This window comes from Panthera pardus, unplaced genomic scaffold (genome assembly GCF_024362965.1).
Source record: "Panthera pardus isolate Hobbes unplaced genomic scaffold, ASM2436296v1 HiC_scaffold_24, whole genome shotgun sequence".
Lineage (NCBI taxonomy): Eukaryota > Metazoa > Chordata > Mammalia > Carnivora > Felidae > Panthera > Panthera pardus.
The window spans coordinates 110,678,490-110,699,232 of NW_026526810.1; the positions used below are offsets into that span (position 1 = coordinate 110,678,490).

The window sequence follows — 20,743 nt, forward strand, 5'->3', positions numbered from 1 at the left end:
TGGATGTGACACATGGGCAAGGGTAAAACCTAAAAGCTTTGGTAAGTGTTTGGAGTCCAGAGGACTGGGGATCAAATAGAACCAGTGAAAAGGCCCTATAGGCCATGTAGTCTAACATACTCCTAATTGCTTGCAACACTAGACTCTTTAGAAGGGCAATTTGGTAAACCCTTTTGAAGGTAGTTTGGTAAAACCTTCTAACAATAACAAAAACTATCTTGCCTTTTGGCCCAGCAATTAAATTCCTGGAAATTTATCTTAAATGATTCAAATGAAGACACAGAATCTTTGTGTACAAAGCAATAATACTTACATGGAATAGTGACCATGCCGTTCTCAACAATTGCACCCTCATACCTACCACATTGTACAGTGCCTGCTAAATGAGAGGCTCAGATTTAAGAAGTCAATTTAAGATTCAGATGTGTGATCCAAAACTCTGGAGAAGTCGTAGCTAATGAAACAAAATCCCAGATGGGATGAAAAAGGCAGATATCAAGAATCCAAGTATAAAAGCTCATAACTTTCTTTTTTAACTTCTTTCTCATATCATAGAGAGGGAAATGACTGGAATTTTGTCTATCCGTGCTTTTTTTTTTTTTTCTAATTTGAGGTTGTGTCAAGGAGGGATTTGAACTCACAACCCCTAGATCAAGTCATATGCTCTACCAAATGAGTCAGCCAGGCTCCCCCCACCCTCCACAGTTACTGAGATTGTGTATTGGCCAAAGGAGGAGGGAAGTTATGGCGTAAATCAATGACGTCATCTGCTCAGAAAGACGACCCGGTGCGCCCCCCATCCCCACTCCGGTTTGAACTTTGCCTGAGGAATCTCGCTCTTTGCCCGAGGACATTCCTTGAAAATAAGAATTTCGAGACTTCCCGTGCAAAGTTGCTGGGAAACACGCTGTTCGGGAATGAGGACGTCCTGGGGCACACTCCAATATACAGAGATTAAAGAGTTCCCGGCAATTTGGTTTTTAAATTGCCCTGCAAACGTGAAATCCTTGCTGATCTGGCAGCTACTCGGCTATGGTGGTGAGAGACAGACTACCAGCCGGGCGAGAGGGAGGCGCCGGGCGGAAGAATGGCAGGCGTGGCCAATCCGGAGGCGGCTAGAGGCCGCGCCCCTTCCCAGAGTGCCCCGCAGCCGCTCCCCGCGAGATCTCTTTTCTAGCCAGCCCTGGCCCGGCTCAGAAGGTGCTCCCACCATGGATGGGCTTCGGGCTAGCGCAGGGCTGTTGAGGCGCGGGCGGTTGAGACGCCGGCGCCAGCCGCAGCCACACAGCGGGTCGGTCCTGGCCCTGCCCTTAAGGCCCAGGAAGATCCGAAGGCAGCTGAGGAGAAGCGTGGCGTCCCGCATGGCCGCACTGAGGGCCCAGACACTGCCGAGCGAGGACTCGGAGGACTCGAGGGTGGAGTCGACGGTCGACGATCCTGGAGACCCGCTGGCTGGTGGGGCAGCGACCATCCCGGATGCGGCCCGGCGAGAGCCGTACGGTCACCTGGGGCCTGCAGAGCTGCTGGAGGCCTCGCCCGCGTCCCGCTCCCTGCAGACCCCCCGCGCGCTGGTGGAGGCGCAGACCCCGCCGGCCCGCCTGGTGGAGGCGCAGACCCCGCCGGCCCGCCTGGTGGAGGCGCCCGCCCTGCCCGCGCGCCTAGTGCCGGCTCCCGCGCCTCCCGCGCGCCTGGTGGAGGTGCCCGCTGCGCCGGCGCGCGTGGTGGAGACCTCGGCGCTGCTGTGCCCTGCCCAGCACTTGGCGGCCGCCCCGCCATCCGTGGCCCCCGCAACGCTGTCGGGGCCGCAGGTGGATAGCACCGGCGGGGAGTTGGCCTGGGACTCGCCGCTGCAGCGCGTCCTGGCGGAGCTGAACCGCATCCCCAGCAGCCGGCGGCGGGCCGCGCGCCTCTTTGAGTGGCTCATCTCGCCCATGCCGCCCGACCATTTCTACCGGCGCCTGTGGGAGCGGGAGGCGGTGCTGGTGCGGCGGCAGGACCACGCCTACTATCAGGGGCTTTTCTCCACCGCAGACTTGGACTCCATGCTGCGCCACGAGGAGGTGCAGTTCGGGCAGCACCTGGATGCTGCTCGGTACGTCAACGGGCGGCGCGAGACCCTGAACCCCCCCGGCCGCGCGCTGCCTGCCGCCGCCTGGGCCCTGTACCAGGCCGGCTGCTCCCTGCGCCTCCTCTGTCCGCAGGCTTTCTCGACCACAGTGTGGCAGTTTTTGGCCGTGCTCCAAGAGCAGTTTGGTAGCATGGCAGGCTCCAACGTTTACCTCACGCCCCCCAATTCGCAGGGCTTTGCCCCCCACTACGACGACATCGAGGCTTTTGTGCTGCAGCTGGAAGGTAGGAAACTCTGGCGTGTGTACCGACCCCGGGTACCGACCGAGGAGCTGGCCCTGACATCCAGTCCCAACTTCAGCCAGGACGACCTCGGTGAGCCGGTGCTGCAGACTGTGCTGGAACCTGGAGATTTGCTCTACTTTCCTCGGGGCTTCATTCACCAAGCCGAATGCCAGGATGGAGTGCACTCTCTGCACCTCACCTTGTCCACGTACCAGCGCAATACCTGGGGCGACTTCCTGGAGGCCGTCCTGCCCCTGGCAGTGCAGGCTGCCATGGAAGAAAATGTGGAGTTCCGAAGGGGTCTTCCCCGAGATTTCATGGATTACATGGGGGCCCAGCACTCAGATTCCAAGGATCCACGAAGAACCGCTTTTATGGAGAAGGTGCGAGTCTTGGTTGCCCGCTTGGGACACTTTGCCCCTGTCGATGCTGTGGCTGACCAGCGAGCCAAAGACTTCATCCACGACTCTCTGCCCCCTGTGCTGACTGATAGGGAGAGGGCACTAAGTGTTTATGGGCTCCCAATTCGCTGGGAGGCTGGAGAACCTGTTAACGTGGGGGCCCAGTTGACAACAGAAACCGAAGTGCACATGCTTCAGGATGGGATAGCTCGGCTGGTGGGTGAGGGAGGCCATTTGTTTCTCTATTATACAGTGGAGAACTCCCGTGTTTATCATCTGGAAGAGCCTAAGTGCTTGGAGATATACCCACAGCAAGCTGATGCCATGGAACTTTTGCTCCGCTCCTACCCAGAGTTTGTGAGAGTAGGGGACCTGCCCTGTGACACGGTGGAGGACCAGCTTTCCTTAGCGACCATGTTATATGACAAGGGGCTGCTGCTCACCAAGATGCCTCTAACCTGAACTAGTTTCTTCGTGATTGTTGGAAGCAAGACAGTGGTGATTCTCTCTTAGCCACCATTACCATCTTTTTGGCAGGGGGGTGGGGTAGGAGGGACTCATGTTCTTACCTTGATAACCATTTACCTTTATGACTGCTCACATTTACCTTTATGACTGCTTTAATGTCACAAATTTCAGATGGTTTTCCAGGAATCACCACTTCATCTAGGCACAAAAGTAAAAGCAGAAGTTGGAGGTGGAAAGAAGGAGCAATTTTTGCAGAAGTAACTTTGATCCCTGATCATTTCAGAGCACCAGCTTCATCACCCTCAGGCTTCAGCGTACTGTGTAGCACTTGCTGTGTCATTCTGCTTGAGACATTAGAAGTTTTTATTTGGAATTTGCATCCTTCATTTGAGTTCTCTTCAGTTTGGGGGGAGGGTTGGGGTCAGTATCTTGTTTGCTACTGTGAGTTTGTATGAATGTTAGAAAAGTTATTAATTAAAGTGCCAAAGAATGTTTCTCCTTTTAAAGGCTAGATTATTATGAAGGAATTGGGTTGGGGGGTGGGAGATAGGAAAAATCTATAATGACTGATGTGAAAGGTAACTTGGGGTGGTTGTAGGATTCAGGCCAATTCTATAACTTTGGGGGTAATTTATTCATTTTAATCATGCTACTTGAACCCCAAACAGCACAATCCTATTGGAAAAGTTAAGAGTGCATTATGTTTTTGCTCCGTGCTTGCTTGCATCAGTGGCTGGCATTGCTCCCCAAGGGACAGCTTGTCACCTAGTTGTGCTATCATAGGCCTCAGTCAACCAACTTATAGCAAGCTGGCCATGAAGGGAGGCTGGTGTTCAAGTTACTTTCCACTCTCATTTTTTTCTGGCAGTTGGAAGAATCTTCCCCAAACCTGGAAAGTGAATATTTTCATGGTTGGTGGAAAAGAGCCTGGTGTACCAGAGAGAGCACTGGACTTGGAACCAGAAGACCTGGGTTTGGGGTGGTGGCTGGTAGGCAGCTGGCTGAATGATCTGAGGCTGCCGCTACACCTGGGCACACAGATTTTGTAAGTATATTTTGGTACAGCTTGATGTCTGCACTTCATTTAGGTTGTGTCTGGAACTTTCAGAGCCTATCACCATATCTGATAGGTGCAGTTATATATAAGGTTGAGAACTTTCTGAGGTCTTTTTTTTTAAGTTGGGAAAGCATGGATGTACATAAAATAAAAATGATAGCTCTCTCTCCAGTTCTACTTTCCAGAGGTAACTACTATTAAAAGTTAAACTCACAAGGCTTTGTTTGGATGCTTAATTGAACATACGGTAGTTTGTTTGTTTGTTTTTTGGTTTGTTTTATACTCTTGTTTTTCTAATCTGTCAGTTTTGGACCTAACTTTTCAAATCAGTTCAGTTAGAACTACCTCTTTTTTTCTTTTTTTTTTTTAAGTGACAAAATAGCAAATAAAAACCAGGGGACAGACAGAAAAAAAAATAAAAGGACTAAAAGGATGGCAGCTAAGAAGGAAAGGTAGTAACCTTTCCTGACTCATCCTACCAGGCTCAAAACTAAACTCCCCAAACACCAGATCCCAGAAAAGGCTTGTTAAAGGAGTCACGTGATAGTACTCACCCCTAGGGAACCTACCCTGAAAAGTTTGTTGTAGAAAAGTATGGAGTTTCAATGGTTTATGCCCTTCCTTGGGCTGCCAGTAGACACGTTTTGCTTCCTCCTTCATTTTTCCTATGGCCCTCTCCATCCTGAATATTTTCTGTGTCAGCAAGTCCTTTTGGCTTAGTGTTTGAATCTAGATGAGAAGAAATGATGTTGAAAAAAACAATTGTATTAGGCTGCAAATCATCAAAAAGCATTAATAAAGTAATGTATTGTGCCTGTTGGTGTTAGGTGGTGGTACAATGCCTCAGAGCATTCTCTTCTGATGTTGGTTTTACACTTGTTAATGAGAAATTTACTTTAGCTTTTTGGGCATGATGAAAGGAACCTAAGAAATGCTTGCTTGATGTGAAGCTGGTTTTGTGAATTATATGAAGGAAGAATCTTACATTTTTAAAGTCTTTGTCCCTCTGTTTCTTCATCTCCTCTAACAACTCTGAAAAATTAGAACCACCTGTTGAACTAGAATGTTCTTTGGTAAAAGCCCAGATTAGGAGGTTAAAAAGGAAAAGGAAAATCTAGGGGTCTAGCTCTAGCCACTCATTCCATCTCTAGGTCTACTTGTAAAAAACAACTTGGGTTTAGTTGATGGTGGGCAGAAAATGGGAGGGGAAGGAAATATATTTCAGAAACAACAACCCTGATTTTGAGGGCTACTTGATAGGCTGATGCGGTGATTGTTTTTATTTTTTATTTTTTTTTACTAATAGGGTTTTATACTCTGATCTTGCATAGATGTTTTTGTATCTTCAGAAAATATGTATCTGAGGGGTTGTAGAAAGTATTTCTGTGATGGTGAAAAGGGTCTGAGGAACTCTTGAAAACATAGCTTGCACTTAACTACCCTGTTCTTGATCTCCTGAAACATTTCTTGGTTTCCTTCATTTTCTAAGTTGAGTATCTTCATGGCCTGGTGAATTTCCCTGAAAGATAAGAGGTACTTCTTAGATTGTTCTTATCCTCGTATCGGTGGAAAATACAGGAGTAGGAATCAGACAAGAATCCTAAATTCCAATCTTCACTGCATTTTGCTGAGCCTTATCTGCAAAACTGGTATGGTGCTTAGCTTATAGGGATGTTGGTGTAGTTTCTAGGAGGATATATTCGAAGATACTAATGGTACCATTTATTGAACACCTTAATGGTGGGTACTAAACATGTCATCTCTTTAATTATTACCACAGACCCATAAGGCAGATTTATAATCTGCATTTGGTAATAAAAAAACAGGCTCAGAAAGTTTAAGTAACTTACCCATGTTCACATTGCTAGTATATACCTGAGCCTGGGATTCAGACCCTGGTCTTTTTGACTCTAAAGCCTGTCATCACAGTAGGCACTTGATAAATGTTAGCTGGATAAATGAATAACTTAAAACCACCTGGAATGGAGAACAGGTATGTGAACTTCATCACCTATCTAATTTAGGCCAGTTTTTCTGTTACCCACTTAGATAGGTAGGTAGGTAGGTAGGTGGATGGCACAGGTGAGCCTGTGCTTTTACAGCCATTAGACAGCCTAGAAACGCAGGGATGTATTGTGTTAACAAGGATGGGAGAGTGGGCAGTATAAGAGGTCACGGCAGGAGTCAGGTTCAGAGCTTACTTTAGAACAGCCTCATGGTTCTCTAGGAGCAGCACATCTAGGAAGGTGTCCCTGACCCGGTCCCCTTGGAGGTTGAGGGCTAGGATGCTACGGCAAGCTTCTAGTCGTACACCTGGTGACTCTTCATAGTGGATGGCCCAGAGCAGGAGGTCTGTCAGCTGGGGACTCACTTGGCCAATCTGACCCAAAGCTGCAGACATTAGAGGGCAGTATGTATGTTCCACTGTCACTTAAGAGGGAGTTGGCTATATCCTAACATCCAGAAACGGCCTTATTAATAAATAGTAATAACACATAGACAGCTACCTGCTAAATTAAGTATTGCAAATCTTTAAGTATTTTGTTGGTATCTTTTTCTGGATGACAATTATCATTAGAATTTTAGGGATGGGTTAAAGTAGGACATTGTCTCCAAAGGATTCCTGTGGGGATGGGGAGGGAGGATCCATCCCATCTTTACCCATTACAATATGAAAATAAACTAATTTACTTATTTATCTAGGGATGAGATAATGGGGCGGATAACTCAGAACATTGGCCTCATCAAGTCAAGATGATGGGGAAAGGACACACAATTACTTCACAGGTTTACCTTGGGCAAAGATTGTCCAAGAGAGAAGCAATGCCAAAGATCCTTAAAAAGGAACCCTGGGAAAATTTGAGGGCAGGGTTTTAAGTCTGCAGCAGTCTTGAATCTGGTCTTTTACAGAGTCCTATAGTGGATACCTACTTAGAACTTAGTCCTAATTCTATTGGCAGGGACTATCTTGTCAGCCCTTTGCCTTAACAAGTTTGACAGAGATCTAGACTTGGGATCTTTAACTGAAAATTAAAAAGAAGAAAATAGTCTTTAATTTCTCAGGCAAGAGCTTCTGAGAAGGTGTAATCATCCCTTCAGCTACACCTTATCCCCTTCCTAGAGAGATTCTGGGGATCTTACTAGCATTTGGGAGGCTATTTGAAGTTGAAGAGCTGGGGCCACTCCTGTCATACCTTGAATGGCAAAGGCCTTGATTTTCCAGTAAGGATCTCTCTCTATCAGGTTCAAAAGGCATTCAAGGACCTGGGATGAATAAAAGGGCAGTGTTGAGTGGAGAGGACCAGAGGAAAAGTGAACCAGAGACAGGGACCCCTCTTATCTCTAAAATGTGCTATAATTGGGCACCTGGGTGGCTCAAGTTCAGTGTCTGACTCTTGCTTTCAGCCCAGGTCATGATCCCAGGGTCATGGGATCGAGCCCCACATCGGGTATGCACTGAGTGTGGAGCCTGTGTGAGATTCTCTCTCTCCCTCTGCCCCTCCCCCTTGCTCACATGCACACGCTTTCTCTCGCAAATAAAAAATGCTCTACAACTGAAAAATGGGCTTCTGTCAATTCTAGTGACAAATGAGCTAGAGGCTGAAGCACTGGTCTACACACACAGTGCAGTAGCTGAATTATCGCTTATCTAGATTTTCCTCCACTCACAGTTCTGTGGTCATATAGGCTTCTTTAGAACACCTTGAATCAGGTTTCCCCCTAATAATTAGGGATTATAACTCCATTCACTGGAGTTGATCATAAAGCCCATAACTGAGGTGAGAACAGGATTCAGGGATGTGCTCAAGAGTTAAGTCTGGGCTGGCTGGGAGCAAAATGTGGTTCTAACTGATTGATGTGGCCAGTCTACCCCCTAACCTTCCAGTTTCTGATCTTTCGTTCTGTGTCCCCACAGAATGGTGAGTGTAGTATGCACAACAAGGGAAGCTCAGGTAATGCACTCTTCAGGTTAATCAGGTAAGATGGCAACATGTTTCTTTGACTCACCATCTTATCACGGATCTGCAGGGCACCTGCTGCCAAACAGGCTGCCCGCCGAACTACCATGAAGTCATCAGAGAAGCAATTCAGGAAACTTGGGAGAAGCTTGGCGGTCATGAGCTTGAGCCCACCAATAAGGGAGAGAGCTTCCACACGCTCCTGGATATTTCCTTGACTCAGCTTGACTCTATAAAGCATAAGTGCTTTTATTTTCTCTCTTTAAACTTTTGGCATCCCCACCACCAATGCCCTCAAGATAAAATCCAACCTCTGTAGGGTCTCCATTATCCATTCCCACCCTTTCCTAGTCAGCCTTATGCCTGTGAGGTTGAAGTTTCACTGGGTAGAGACCTCCATTATTTACTTGGACCCCTATTACTAGCATATGCTAGGCACTAAACTATGTTGAATGACTGAATAAAGGAAACTTTCATGTACCTCTTGTTACAGTCTAGTTCTCTCCACTGCCCTCACACATGCCATCCTCATTTTGTGCATTTGGCTCCCAGCCTGGAAATGTCTTCCCTTCTCTTTGCCTATGTAGTCTTTTTTTAAAGTGGTTATTTATCTTTGAGAGAAACAGAGCAGGGGACGGGCAGAGAGAGGGGGAGGCAGAGGATATGAAGCAGGCTCTGTGCTGACAGCAGAGAGCCTGATGTGGGGCTCGAACTCATGAACAGCGAGATCATGCCCTGAGCTAAGTCAGACACTTAACTGACTGAGCCACTCAGGCGTCCCTGCCTGTGTAGTTTTCTTATCCATCCTCTCTGAAAGCTGACCTTACTAAGCATTTGTAAATTATGCCTGGCCTCTACAATCAGAATCATGTCATGCTTTTGAACCCTCAAACATCCAAAACAGTGCTTAACACCTAGTGGGCACTCAATTAATGATTCTTTCCTTAGGCACATTGTTAGTGTCCATAGGGACTGGTAATTTTTGTTTTTAAGATAATCCTGCAGTGGGACCTAATACAATGCCAAGCATACAAAGCAACTCAGCAGATGCTGGCTGACTGGATCCCAGGCTTCCTAAACACAAGAATAGAAAAGTTACTGTGTGCGTGTTAACTAGGTCTTACCTGATTGTGTCGTGCACCTCTTTCCCAAGGCTCATTTGCCCCAGAGCTCGGGCCGCTGCACGTCTCACTTCCTTATTCCAGTCACTCAGCATCAGCTGGATCAACTTATGTTTCATATCCTATAAAGAGGTATAATTTAGGTATAAAATAGCTGCCATTTATTGAATGTCAATTTTGTGCTTGGCTCTGTGCCAGGTGTTTTTACCCATCACTTAATCCTCCCAAACAATCCAGTGAGGCAGATTACCATTTGCAGATGACAAAATAGTCTTAGGTTTACTTGCCCAAGGTTAACCTGTTGAATGCTAGAACCTGGACTCAGACCCAGTTTGCTAAGCTTAGGCTCTAAACCACTATGTTGGGGTCAATGTAATCTGTACTTGAAGGACTTAAAATGGGATGGTGATACATTAATAGGGTGACCAACTCATTCCACTATGCCTGGGATTTTTCCAGGTTTAGTACTAAAAGTCCTGTGTTCTGGACAAAGCAGGACAGTTGACCTGTATATGTGACTATATCTACATATTAGTACTTCATTCAAAAGGGAAGAGACAGGGGCACCTGGGTGCCTTCAGTTGGTTAAGCATCCGACTCTTGATTTTGATTTCGGCTCAGGTCATGATCTCACAGTTGTGAGGCCCTGAGCTGGGTGTGGAGCCTGCTTGGGATTCTCCCTCCCCCCACATGACCTCTGCCTGCCTGCCCCTCTCTCCCTCCTTCTGTCTCTCTCTCTCCCCACTCCCTTCCTGACCTCCTCCCTCCCCCTCTCAAAAAAAGGAAGGGAAGAGACAAAGATTACTACAGTTGTAGTTCATGATTGTGTAAATGTGCCCAAGCTATTCTCCCTGTTTGAAACCTCTCTTTTAGGATTTAGCTCAAAAAGTATCTCTGAACTCTCCTCTGCCCTCTGCAAGCATAGGAAATCCCTGTAATGCTTTACAGTTGCTTCTGTTGTAGCTATTTATAACATTTATTAAGAAAAGACATGATATTTTTGCATCCCCAGTGCTGGCATAGTGGCTAGCATGTAGGATGTGGTCAGAAACTGCTTGCTTACTGAATGAGTGAAGGACCAATACACATAGTGCCTTTCTTCATTCCAGCAATCTGACGTGAAGTGCTCATTTTTATCTGGTCAGTCCCCTGCCTGCTCTGCATGCCTTTTTTACTTTTAGTTGGCAATCTTGAGTGCCAAGTTCTAAGGAGGTGAATGTGCAAATGAGTCAGATTTAAAATGGAGATTCTGAATGAGTTAGCCTGAAGTGACATTTTGCCCTTCTAACAAGCCCAGGTCATGCCTGTGATGCTGGTCAGCACTTTAGAGGAAGGGTACATGGCAGCTGGGGCAGAATTAACCCAGACTAAAACATTTTCAGGTGATTTTACTGAATTCTACCAGGTTTTGGGCTTTCCACTCAACATGCGAGGGTCCGAGGGTGGAAGGTGTTCACTTCTCATGGGTATGGCAGTGTTCTGGGCCATTTTGAAAGTGCTCAGTGTTATAAGGAAAAGATACAGTGCCACACAGGAAGAAGGGGATATCCCCATTTGGATAGCTGAAGATGTTTTCAAAAATAATGGCAAGAAGCAGGTCAAGTGAAAGCCCAAATGATGGTCAGGGTTTACCTTGCCTGGAAGTCCCTCTTCAGTTCTGTCCAAGTCTAGTCCATCTGTCCCACACTCCTTCCCAGAACTTAAACTGATAGATTCAGCCTACAATAATGTCTCTCTGAAAAATTTTAAGAGCGTATCTTACATTTATCACTTGTTCTTGAATCATTTGTGTGTTTAGTCTTATTTTAAGAGAGAAAGCAAGTGAGGAGGGACAGAGAGAGAGAGAGTGAGCATCCCAAGCAGGCTCCACACGGCTAGTACGGAGCCTGATGCGGGGCTCGAACCCACGAACTGTGAGATCATGACCTGAACGGAAACCAAAAGTCAGACGCTTAACTGACTGAGCCACCCAGGCGCCACAGTAGTGACTATGTTTTATATCTTCTTTACATGCTGAACACTCAGAGCCAACATAGACACTAGTATGGTTGGGTTGTTGGGTAGTTTAAGTCCATACTTCTCAAACGATTTGCTGAAGGACCAGTTGGGCGGGGGGGGAGGGAGGTGTCACTGACTGATACTTAATGGTAGATTAATGTTAAGGCAATGTAAAAGTACTATAAAAGTTTCTAAATTCTCCTAGGTTGTTTTTTGTTTTTTTGCTTATTTGTGGGTAGATTACAGTTTGTGGTTTGCTACCATGCTAAGGAGCAGGTGGCTTGAGTCAAACATGGTGGCATATGAAGATAATCCTGGGTTAAGGACTAAGGTAGCAGTGTGAAGACAAAGACCTGCTTGGTAAGAATGGGATACTAAGCAGCAAAACATGGAAGGGCTCCCAGCCTCCTTTTGCTTAGACTTTCTGTCCTGGAAACACAGCAGACTTACCAAACTGACATTTCCACTGATCCGCCCAAGAGCCTGGCAGGCCACAATCCGGTCCTTCCACTGGTGGCTGTTCAGCTCCACAGCAAGCATGGTGTGTATCAGGGTCTGAGGAATGGAAGACTTATGTGGATACTTATGATAACTTTGAGAGATGCTGGAGCCTTGAAGAAGTTCTATCCTAACATGGCATTCAGCATAATTAATGTCACAATTACATGAGATGCCCATCCCTCCAAAAAGGAAAGAGTAGTTTATAAGATACAGGGTACTTTTCTATCTGAGCCCCCTGACTTCTGGAATCATAAATCTGAGAACAAAATAGAGATTTAGTAACTTGAACAGAGACTCCTGGGGCCTTCTCTTTAACTATCTTTACTCTTAAAGTGATTTGTATATGCCTCAGTCTTTGTGAGTTTCACATCTCTACTGAAAGTAAACACACTTGTGGGCCTGTGCAGTTTTCAGTTCTAAACTTGTAGCAGAAGCAAATCCTACATATCACAACTCTTCTTGCAAACACAGAAACCATCTGCAACCTACTTTTCTCACCTTTCTCTCAGGTTGCAGGTGTCCCTATTCCTTGTATACACACCTGCATACCCCAGTTCACCCACATGCTTTTTCCAGCTTTATGTGGGAGATCGTCTTATTCAACCACCTGCATTTTCGATTCCTTACACGTGCTGACCTCAAAGACTCAATTGTTCCCCACAACTTGGTTTCTTTGACCCTGTAATGGACACATACTGTCTCCCCACTGAGATGGCTCAGGAGCATATAAGACTGTTGCTCGGTGTCCTCATTCTTCTTGTTAAACAGCTGCTGGAGGATCCTCTTAATCACGGGGTATGTGGCAGCACCTTCCAGAGCCAGGCACTGAGCTGCAGCCCAGCTGTCCACGCTGTTACCTGTCAGGTGGGGTAAAAAAAAATGGTGATCTGCTCTCCCACAGAGTGAACAGTCAGCCTTCAGCATTGGTACTCAAGGCTGTTGCCTGCTTGGTATCTCACTTCCTTGTGCCCCTCCCTGTGTAGAAGTCAACGCCTATATTTAAATGGATCACATCAAGGTTTTCAATATAGACTGAAAATCTTAACCTGAAAAGTCAAATCCTAAAAGGCTTTTACTGGGTAACAGCAACAAGGCTCTTACGACCTGGGTAAGAGATACAATTATTCATTCCACTAGAGATTGGGAAGGCTAGAGTGGAGGCTTTCTTAAGACGATGAATTAGGTTTTTGAAGGTCTATATGCAGAAGGCCAAACCAGTCAGCCAGTTGTCCTTGTCTGCTCAGGCCCCCAGGAAAGGAAGAAACACACTTTTTCAGAGAGGGGTCAGCCCCCTTGGGCAAATCACCTGACAACTTTTTGCTTTGTTATGTGGACAATGCCTGTAAGTTAATGTAGAGAATGGAAGCATGATGTGTTTGAACAGGGGTGATTTTTTTCTTTTAATTTTTAGAAAGTATTCTTTAGTATTTACATCTTTTCAATTAAAAGTAAATCTGTGGGGGCGTCTGGGTGGCTCAGTCAGTTAAGTGACTGACTTTGGCTCAGGTCATCATCTCACAGTTGGGTTTGAGCCCCACATCGGGCTCTGTGCTTACAGCTCAGAACCTGGAGCCTGCTTCAGATTCTGTGTTTCCCTGTCTCTCTCTCTCTCTCTCTCTCTCTCGAATAAACATTAAAAAAAAAAAAAAAAAGTTAAATCTGTGGTGGGGTGCCTGAGTGGCTCAGTTGGTTAAGCATCTGACTTCGGCTCAGGTCATGATCTTGCAGTTTGTGAGTTCAAGCCCCACGTCGGGTTCTGTGCCGACAGCTCACAGCCTGGAGCCTGCTTTGGAGTCTATGTTTCCCTTTCTCTCTGCCCTTCTCCTGCTCATGCTCTCTGTCTCAAAAAATAAATAAACATGAAAAAAATTTAAAAAAATAAAAGGAAATCTGTGGTGAGGCTCCCAACTGGCTCAGTCCAAAGAGCATGTGACTCTTGATATCGGAGTCCTGAGTTTGAGCCCTATGCTAGGTGTAGAGATTATATACATACATACATAAACACACAAACACAAACTTTTTTCCTTTTTTTTTTTTTTTTTAAGTTTATTTATTTTGACAGAGTGTGAAGTGGGGACCGGGGGTGGGAGGGGGGAGGGGATTGAGAGAGAAAGAGAGTCCCAAGCAGGCTCCATGCTGTCAGCAAAGAGCCCAACGCAGGGCTTGATCCCACAACCCTAGGATTGTGACCTGAACCAAAATCAATAGTCAGATGCTTAACTGACTGAGCCACCCAGGTGCCCCTAAACACAAACTTCTTTAAAAAGTAAATTTGTATGAAAGGGGACATGGTTTCTAGGCAAATGCATCCATGAAATATTTAGGTACCACTAGGTGGCAATGTACCCATTTTGGAAAAGTACCCTAGGAATAGCTATCTCTGGATGTTCATAAACATAAACCCAAACCCTCTAATACAGTAGACATCACAAAGCATGATATTGGAGAAGAAAGGATCAGGAAAAGCTGATGGTGAGATGTCCTGTCTTTACCCCATATACCCAGGTCAGAAGTGACAAGGAGTTACTCACCCTTTAAAAGGGCAGTCTGCATGATGTCCCGGGCAAGGGGATTGTGTGACTGTATGGCATATTGGCATACTGCTGCTGCCATCCGCACATTGGCGTTTTTATCACAAAGAGCAGCTTCCAGGGCAGGCTGTAGAACCTCTGGCAAGTCCTTGATAGATGGGGCCTTCACGGTCTCTTTGTCTATGATCAAGAGAGACCCAGGTAAGAAGTGCTAGCCACGTTGATTTTCCCTGAAACACAGCTTCCTTCCCATAGCCACACAGTGGTCGGCCTCAGTCTCAGTTGCAGATGCTTACTGCTACTTAATAAGAGTTTAGCTGAGCCCCTGCAATGGGCAGGCTTTTATGGCTCACTTCTGTGCTGGGTATGCCAGTTCCCAATCCTTTATCATCTGGCCTCTAAAGAGTTGGATTCAAGCTGCAGAAGGTTTCTAGCCAGACGATGGTGACCTTCACCATTAGTTTTAGTGATGAAAATCAACCTATTTACCACGTATATTTTTTGTATTTATAATAATAATAATAGCAATTATATTTAGGTAGTGCTTTGCCAATTACAGTGTTTTCATGTTATCCCATTCAACCTTCTAGCCCTCATTGACATAGGCAAGGCAGGTATTAACTGTAGAGCCCACCTGAAATGTGAGTTATTTCAGGAGTCTTTTTAGGTTTAAACAGACTCACAAGACTTATAGGCCACACAAAGCACCAGTCTGCAGAAGAATATAAGATAGGAGCACAGTTTGCCAACAGGGTAGCAGCAGGCATTCCTTTTGGCCAGAATTCATGATGCAGTTTGTACAGCATTCCATACATCCTTCTGGGGACAAGTGCTATGTTCCACAGGAGTTAGTATGTCTTAGAACAACTCCATAGATATAATTCCAGGGTCCACAAAGGGTATGCCTGTTATTAAGTGACAGCATTCATGGAAGCCCAAAGGATGGTGCCCCTTTAAAGTATTTATATTTCATTTACAGTTTTTTCCAGTCCAAATGTGATTTATCAGAGTTTATTTTTATCATAAACAATGTTGCCTATAAAGATAGTTCCTATCCTGATCAGGTTATCTGGGCAACAGGTAGGCATTTTAACTAAAGTTCAAATTCTCAAGTAGAAGGGGAAGGGGCCTGTTAACCTTTCATCCACAGTTATCCTCATTTTAGAGATAAGAAATTTGAAATTCATATAGGCTAACTGACTTCCCAAGAAGAAACAGCTGGACCTGTGACGAGGAATTTTAAGATTTCTTATATGTCCAGTTTTATTACTGCTGTGGGCTACTCTGCCATTTGTTAAGAATAGGCTAGATGGAAACATGTATTTTAGGGGAATATGTAGAAGTAGAAGTCAAACGAGTATTTCAAGAAATAATGAGTAAGACAATTTTCTTTGAGAATGTATGGGGAAGAAACAAGACAAATCAATCTAGACACCAACATGTGAAAGGGATCAAATGGAAGGCATAATTCGGAGCAGACAAAAGTGTTCTTTGTATGTATGTGGAAGATCTGGGGATAAGATTATAATAATCAGTTGCTGCCTACTGAAGGTTTTATCTGTGCCAGGCACTGAAAATACATCATCCATTTAATACCCAAGGAAATAAGTATACAATAAAAAATGTATATGTGGGGCACATGCAACTCTTGATCTTGGGGTCATGAGTTCAAGCCCACATGGGGCATAGAGCTTTTTAAAAAAAAGTATATGTGTGGAAGCATGTAGTGGGGCGAATGAACCAAGTCTGGGTAATGGGGCAGGGAAGACTCTTCAGAAGAGTTGATAGCTGAAAATTGAAGGACAAGTATAGAAGTTAATCAGGTAAAGAGAAATGAGTTTTCCAGCAGATTTAAAAACCGGTAGCAGAAATGCCCTTTATCTGGAACTTGGTAGATAGAAAGTAAGTGAAATGAAACTTTAAAAAACCTAACAACTTCGTAGAAATAAAATTAGTTCCTGCCATTAAGGAGTTCCTTGTCTGGTAGGAAAGGCAAAAAAGCAAACAGACTATTATGATAGACTAATAAATATTAGGACAGAATAATATTAGGATGCTACCAGCAGCAAAGAGGAAAAAGTGCCAGTCCAGGCTTCACATAAAATGTGAGGGCATTTGAGAAATAAGTCAGTTGGTTTTATGTCCTTTCAATAGCACTTTATCATTTGGGTCCTTCTGTGTTGTTAAACTGGCGCTTCAGCAGATTACAGTTCTGGCTGTTGTGGATGGGAAATGTTCCTTTTTCAGTGCTTATTACTACTAAGGAAAAAAGCTATTGACATTGCTTTCCCAAAAGATTAAGACCATTGGAAAAAATGGCTGTGTCCTTAGTTCATTTTATAAAGCTAGCAAAAACTAAAACTTAACAGAAGTAAACTACCAAATGTAATAAAACATTTTAAAATATTAACAAATCAGGACACCTAGGTGGCTCAGTCAGTAAAGTGTTGATCGACTCTTGATTTCAGTTCAGGTGATCTCATGGTTTGTGGGATCAAGCCCTGAGTCAGGCTCCACGCTGACCATGCAGAGCCTGCTTGGGATTCTCTCTCTCTCCTTTCTCTGACCCTCCCCTGCTTGTGCTCTCTCTTCTCTAAATAAACAAGCAAACAAATAAATAAAATATTAACAAATCAAACCCAGTGGAGTAATAAAAGAATAATATATCATGATCTGTTATAGTCTAACAAGAGAATTCATCGTGTGCACAAATTAAAGGAGAAAAAACTAGGAAATGGCTGATAAAATTCACTCATTTTTATAATAAGTAGAAAAGCCTACATGCATGTTGGCATATATTTGGAAAAGCACAAAGAAAGATGTGAAATGCCAAACTAACATTGGTGACTCGGGAGTGCCATGGGGTGGGACTAGGACTGGGAAGTGAGTCGGGGGAAGAGAATTCCCTCTTTTTATATTCATCTGTTGACTGATGAATATACAAAAAGGGAAGCAGAATGAGTAGAATCTATTGGTTATGGGAAGAATAAGGATTTGTCCAGGACTCCCAGGGCCCTGACTCAGCAAATAGATGTATTGTAGGGCTGCTGATTGAGATCTGGAAAGTGGGGAGGGGTCTATGGCGATTAGTTCAGTTTGGATTTCAGATGTGCTGTCAAAAGAAGTGCTAAAATAGAGTCAGGAGGGGAAAGTGAATTGTATGTGTGTGTGTGTGTGTATACACACATACATATATGTATGTATATTATACCACTGCCAACTACAGTTTCTTTTGATGACTACAATGTATACACACACACATATATATAATTTTTGGCTATTACAAATGGGATCTCTCAAGGTGGAACAATGTGGACTTCCATGAAACTGCTGAGTAAATAAAAGGTAATGAAATGTGATGTAAAAAGCACTGGACCATAAGTCGAGAATTTTAATTTCATCTCCGTTGATGATAAGCTGTGTGTATTCAGGCCAGTGTCTGGGCCTTGGTTTCCACATTTGTAAAATGATCTCAGATAAGGTTGAAGGTCTGCACCAGTTAACATTGTGGCTGTGTTGAGTTGCTTATATTCTCAAACAGTTCAATTCTGGCTCTGACCTGAGTCCCCTTGGCTGGTGGCAATCCGGGGCCTTTCTAAAGCAGCTGTAGCACATGTGATGATGGCTCGGATCCGAATGTCATCATGCATGTCCCCCAAGCCCCGCAGCAGGCCCTCTACTGTCTCATGGTGCCACTCAGTAACTATGCCACAGGGAGGGAAATGAGAAGAAAACCATCAGGTTAGAGTTAGTCTGCTTTCTCCTAGGACAATTCAAGCAAAACATTAGCTCAGACAAATAAAGGGCTCCAGGGTTCTTTGGGAAGTTACTTCTCTGATAATCCATGGGCCCTCTGGGGCAGTTCCCAAACACAACTTCACCCCCCCATCCCATTTTATATTCTATCTCTGTTTAAATAGCTCTTCATTGTTACCATATGGAAAATAGGGGTGATAAAACATAGTGATTAAGGGTACTTTGTTGTCAAACATACCCAGTTTGGAATCACAGTTATTAGCTGTGTAACCTTGGATGAGTTACTTAACCTCTCTGAGCTTAATATTTCTCATTTGTAAAATGGGAATGATACTAGAACCTACCATATTGAGCTACTTTGAGTATTAAATGAGTTAACTGGACAAAGTATTTAGCAATATGCCTGACAAGGGCTCAACTGTTAGTGGTTATTATGTTTCCCTGCCTTTGAGGGCTCTTCTATCTGGCTTTCAGGGTCTTCCTCACTTTATTGCTAACTTCTCTGCAAGCATCAAGTAGGTTTTTCTCAATCTCTTTCAACCCTTTTTTGTTTATCTAATCTAGTATATGTGATGGATTGCCTGTTTGTCCCACGCTAATTAAACTAGTCTCGCGTTTTGCAGGCCAGCAGCCCTGAGTCCTCAGGTCTTATAGCTTTACACAGTCCTTGCTAGGTCTTTACTCTGCCCTTAGGCACTCAGCCTTCTACGCCCATATCTCCAAAGGCAGAATGGATATATGAGAATCCCAGCCTCACATACACATTTTAGACTAGGGTTATTTATACCACAGCCAACTACAGTTTCTTTTGATTACTACATTTCCATTGCTTGGACAGCATATTTCGTCATTCCCTTCTTGCATCATTTATTGAGCATGAAGTTTCAGAGGTCATGAGACAGGCCCTGTCTGCGAAGAGTCCTCGATGTGGTGATAGTGAGTATACACAAATTTCTGAAGTCAAACCTGCCAATGCAAAGAGCCTATACGTCAACTATGATTGTGTAAAAGGCTCTTCTCTATTGTAAACTTGAGGCAACCAGATTTGTATGTTTCGCAAGGAATGGATTTTGAGAGATTGAGAAACTAGTCCAAGGTAAGAACTTCCTCCCTAAAATATATACTGCTATCTCTGGACCCACCCCCATCCCTTCACTTACTCAGAGCCCAGGCAGTCTTCCATTCCTGCAGCATCCGCTGCAGCACCACCAGTTCCCAAGTCATAGCCTTCTCTTGGGATTTTTCCTGCTTCTTCAGCCTCCTGGTCTTAATGGGCACATCCTCCTCATCCACCTGGAGCAGCAGATCCTTGACTGGGGTGGGCAGAGCAATCCAGCGCGGGACTCCTTGCACAGGCCTGCAGGCTGTTCATTAGGGCAGTGTGAGATAGTCTTACCCCAGTGCCCTAGACCCTGTGTTCCCAGCTAGCATTAAGGCGAAACAAAACTCTTGAGAGCAGACTTTCCCGTGATTATAGAGAGTTAGGAAAAGTCCTGATGGCAGACATGATAAAGCCATGCTGATGGAGGGGGTGGGGTAGGGGGGGATTGAGATCTGTGCAAACCTTTTTATAAGTTTAATCTTTAGGAACATAAATATGTTTATATGTAATAAGATTTTCTCATAAAATCCAGTATCTGATATATTGCAGTTTAGGTAGAGTGTAATTGTCCACTCCTAGTTTATGAGGTTTTCTTTTTTTTTTTTTTTAAGTTTATTTTAGTAATCTCTACAACTAACATGGAACTCGATCTCATGACACTGAGATCAAGAGTCGCATGTTCTTCGCTGGAGCCAGCCAGGTGCTGGTTTTATGTTTCTTTTTAATGTTTTTAATTTGGGAGAAGGAACATTGCTACAAGCTGCTAAGTTTGAAAGGTTTTAGTATCTCTGACTTTTTCCTCATTCTGACCAATAACAGCTGGAAATTTGAGGACAGAAGAGCATATTATATAAATTTGGTTACATTTTCTAGACTTGGTGATCTCCCTGGTGTCAAATTCAGAAAGCCTCTTCCTAAGAAGAGCAGTTGTGTGGAGAAGGCAAAACAGATAAAAACTTTTCCAGATTACCAAATTCATTATCTGCTGCATCACTTATCAGTCTCATGCTCTAATCTGTCACTACCAATGGTTTGTGTTTCTTCCAAGATTTCATTCTAACACATTTAGATTTGTTCTGAATCCATTCTTCCCTTTGAGCAAGGAAGGCAGTACCATTTCTTTCTTCTAATGTAAAGAGTCTTGTGAGACTCGAGGGCAGTTTAGTTCAGATGCCCATACAGAGCATGCCCTCCGAATGGTTCTGCCGCAGGTTGGTCATACTGGAGGAGCTCAGTCACCCTGTTGAGGGCTGGCTTCCTTTCAGTATAGGGTGTGCAGCCAGAGTGGTAGAACCACATCCAGACAGGTCAGCTCCCAGGGAGTCGATACTTTGCCACATGACACTCCACCATTTCTTTCCTCTCAGCCTGCTTGAAATCCCTCCCAAGAAAGTGAGACATGGCTGGATTAGTTCCTTTCCTCCTCTGTCCCCCTGCTCAGGGAGTTAAAAAAGATGTGGTGAGAAAGTCTTGAATCTCTGGTATTTAACCTCCATG

At 44.6% G+C, this 20,743-nt stretch overlaps 2 protein-coding genes across 9 annotated transcripts in view; one reads left to right on the forward strand and one right to left on the reverse strand.

The window, feature by feature from the left end:
• The window catches only part of HEATR4 (HEAT repeat containing 4), a 49,191-nt gene that overhangs the window by 12,960 nt on the left and 15,488 nt on the right, over positions 1-20,743 (reverse strand). For 2 of the 5 annotated variants that reach the window (XM_019427075.2, XM_019427077.2), the window contains exons 5-16: positions 19,305-19,508; positions 17,948-18,091; positions 14,389-14,568; positions 12,554-12,714; positions 11,807-11,911; positions 9,362-9,480; positions 8,287-8,467; positions 7,473-7,542; positions 6,480-6,669; positions 5,719-5,797; positions 4,848-5,007; positions 3,361-3,419 (exon numbers count right to left, since the gene is read on the reverse strand). In XM_019427075.2, coding sequence (XP_019282620.2) covers positions 3,361-3,419; positions 4,848-5,007; positions 5,719-5,797; positions 6,480-6,669; positions 7,473-7,542; positions 8,287-8,467; positions 9,362-9,480; positions 11,807-11,911; positions 12,554-12,714; positions 14,389-14,568; positions 17,948-18,091; positions 19,305-19,508 — 1,652 coding nt within the window. Of the gene's footprint in view, positions 1-3,360; positions 3,420-4,847; positions 5,311-5,718; positions 5,798-6,479; positions 6,670-7,472; positions 7,543-8,286; positions 8,468-9,361; positions 9,481-11,806; positions 11,912-12,553; positions 12,715-14,388; positions 14,569-17,947; positions 18,092-19,304; positions 19,509-20,743 lie in introns of those variants that run through there. The other 3 variants (XM_053889574.1, XM_053889573.1, XM_053889575.1) reach the window with 3 other exon arrangements.
• On the forward strand, positions 1,028-8,717 carry RIOX1 (ribosomal oxygenase 1). Of its 4 annotated transcripts, XM_019427082.2 has the most exons (3): positions 1,142-3,641; positions 4,090-4,266; positions 8,195-8,717. In XM_019427082.2, the coding sequence occupies exon 1, from the start codon at positions 1,212-1,214 to the stop codon at positions 3,213-3,215; it is 2,004 nt and encodes a 667-aa protein (XP_019282627.2). In that variant the 5' UTR covers positions 1,142-1,211; the 3' UTR covers positions 3,216-3,641; positions 4,090-4,266; positions 8,195-8,717. The 4 variants fall into 4 exon arrangements, with proteins under 4 accessions (XP_019282626.2, XP_019282627.2, XP_053745551.1 ...); XM_019427081.2 differs by having other exon boundaries at positions 1,028-4,266; XM_053889576.1 differs by having other exon boundaries at positions 1,142-4,270; positions 8,308-8,717.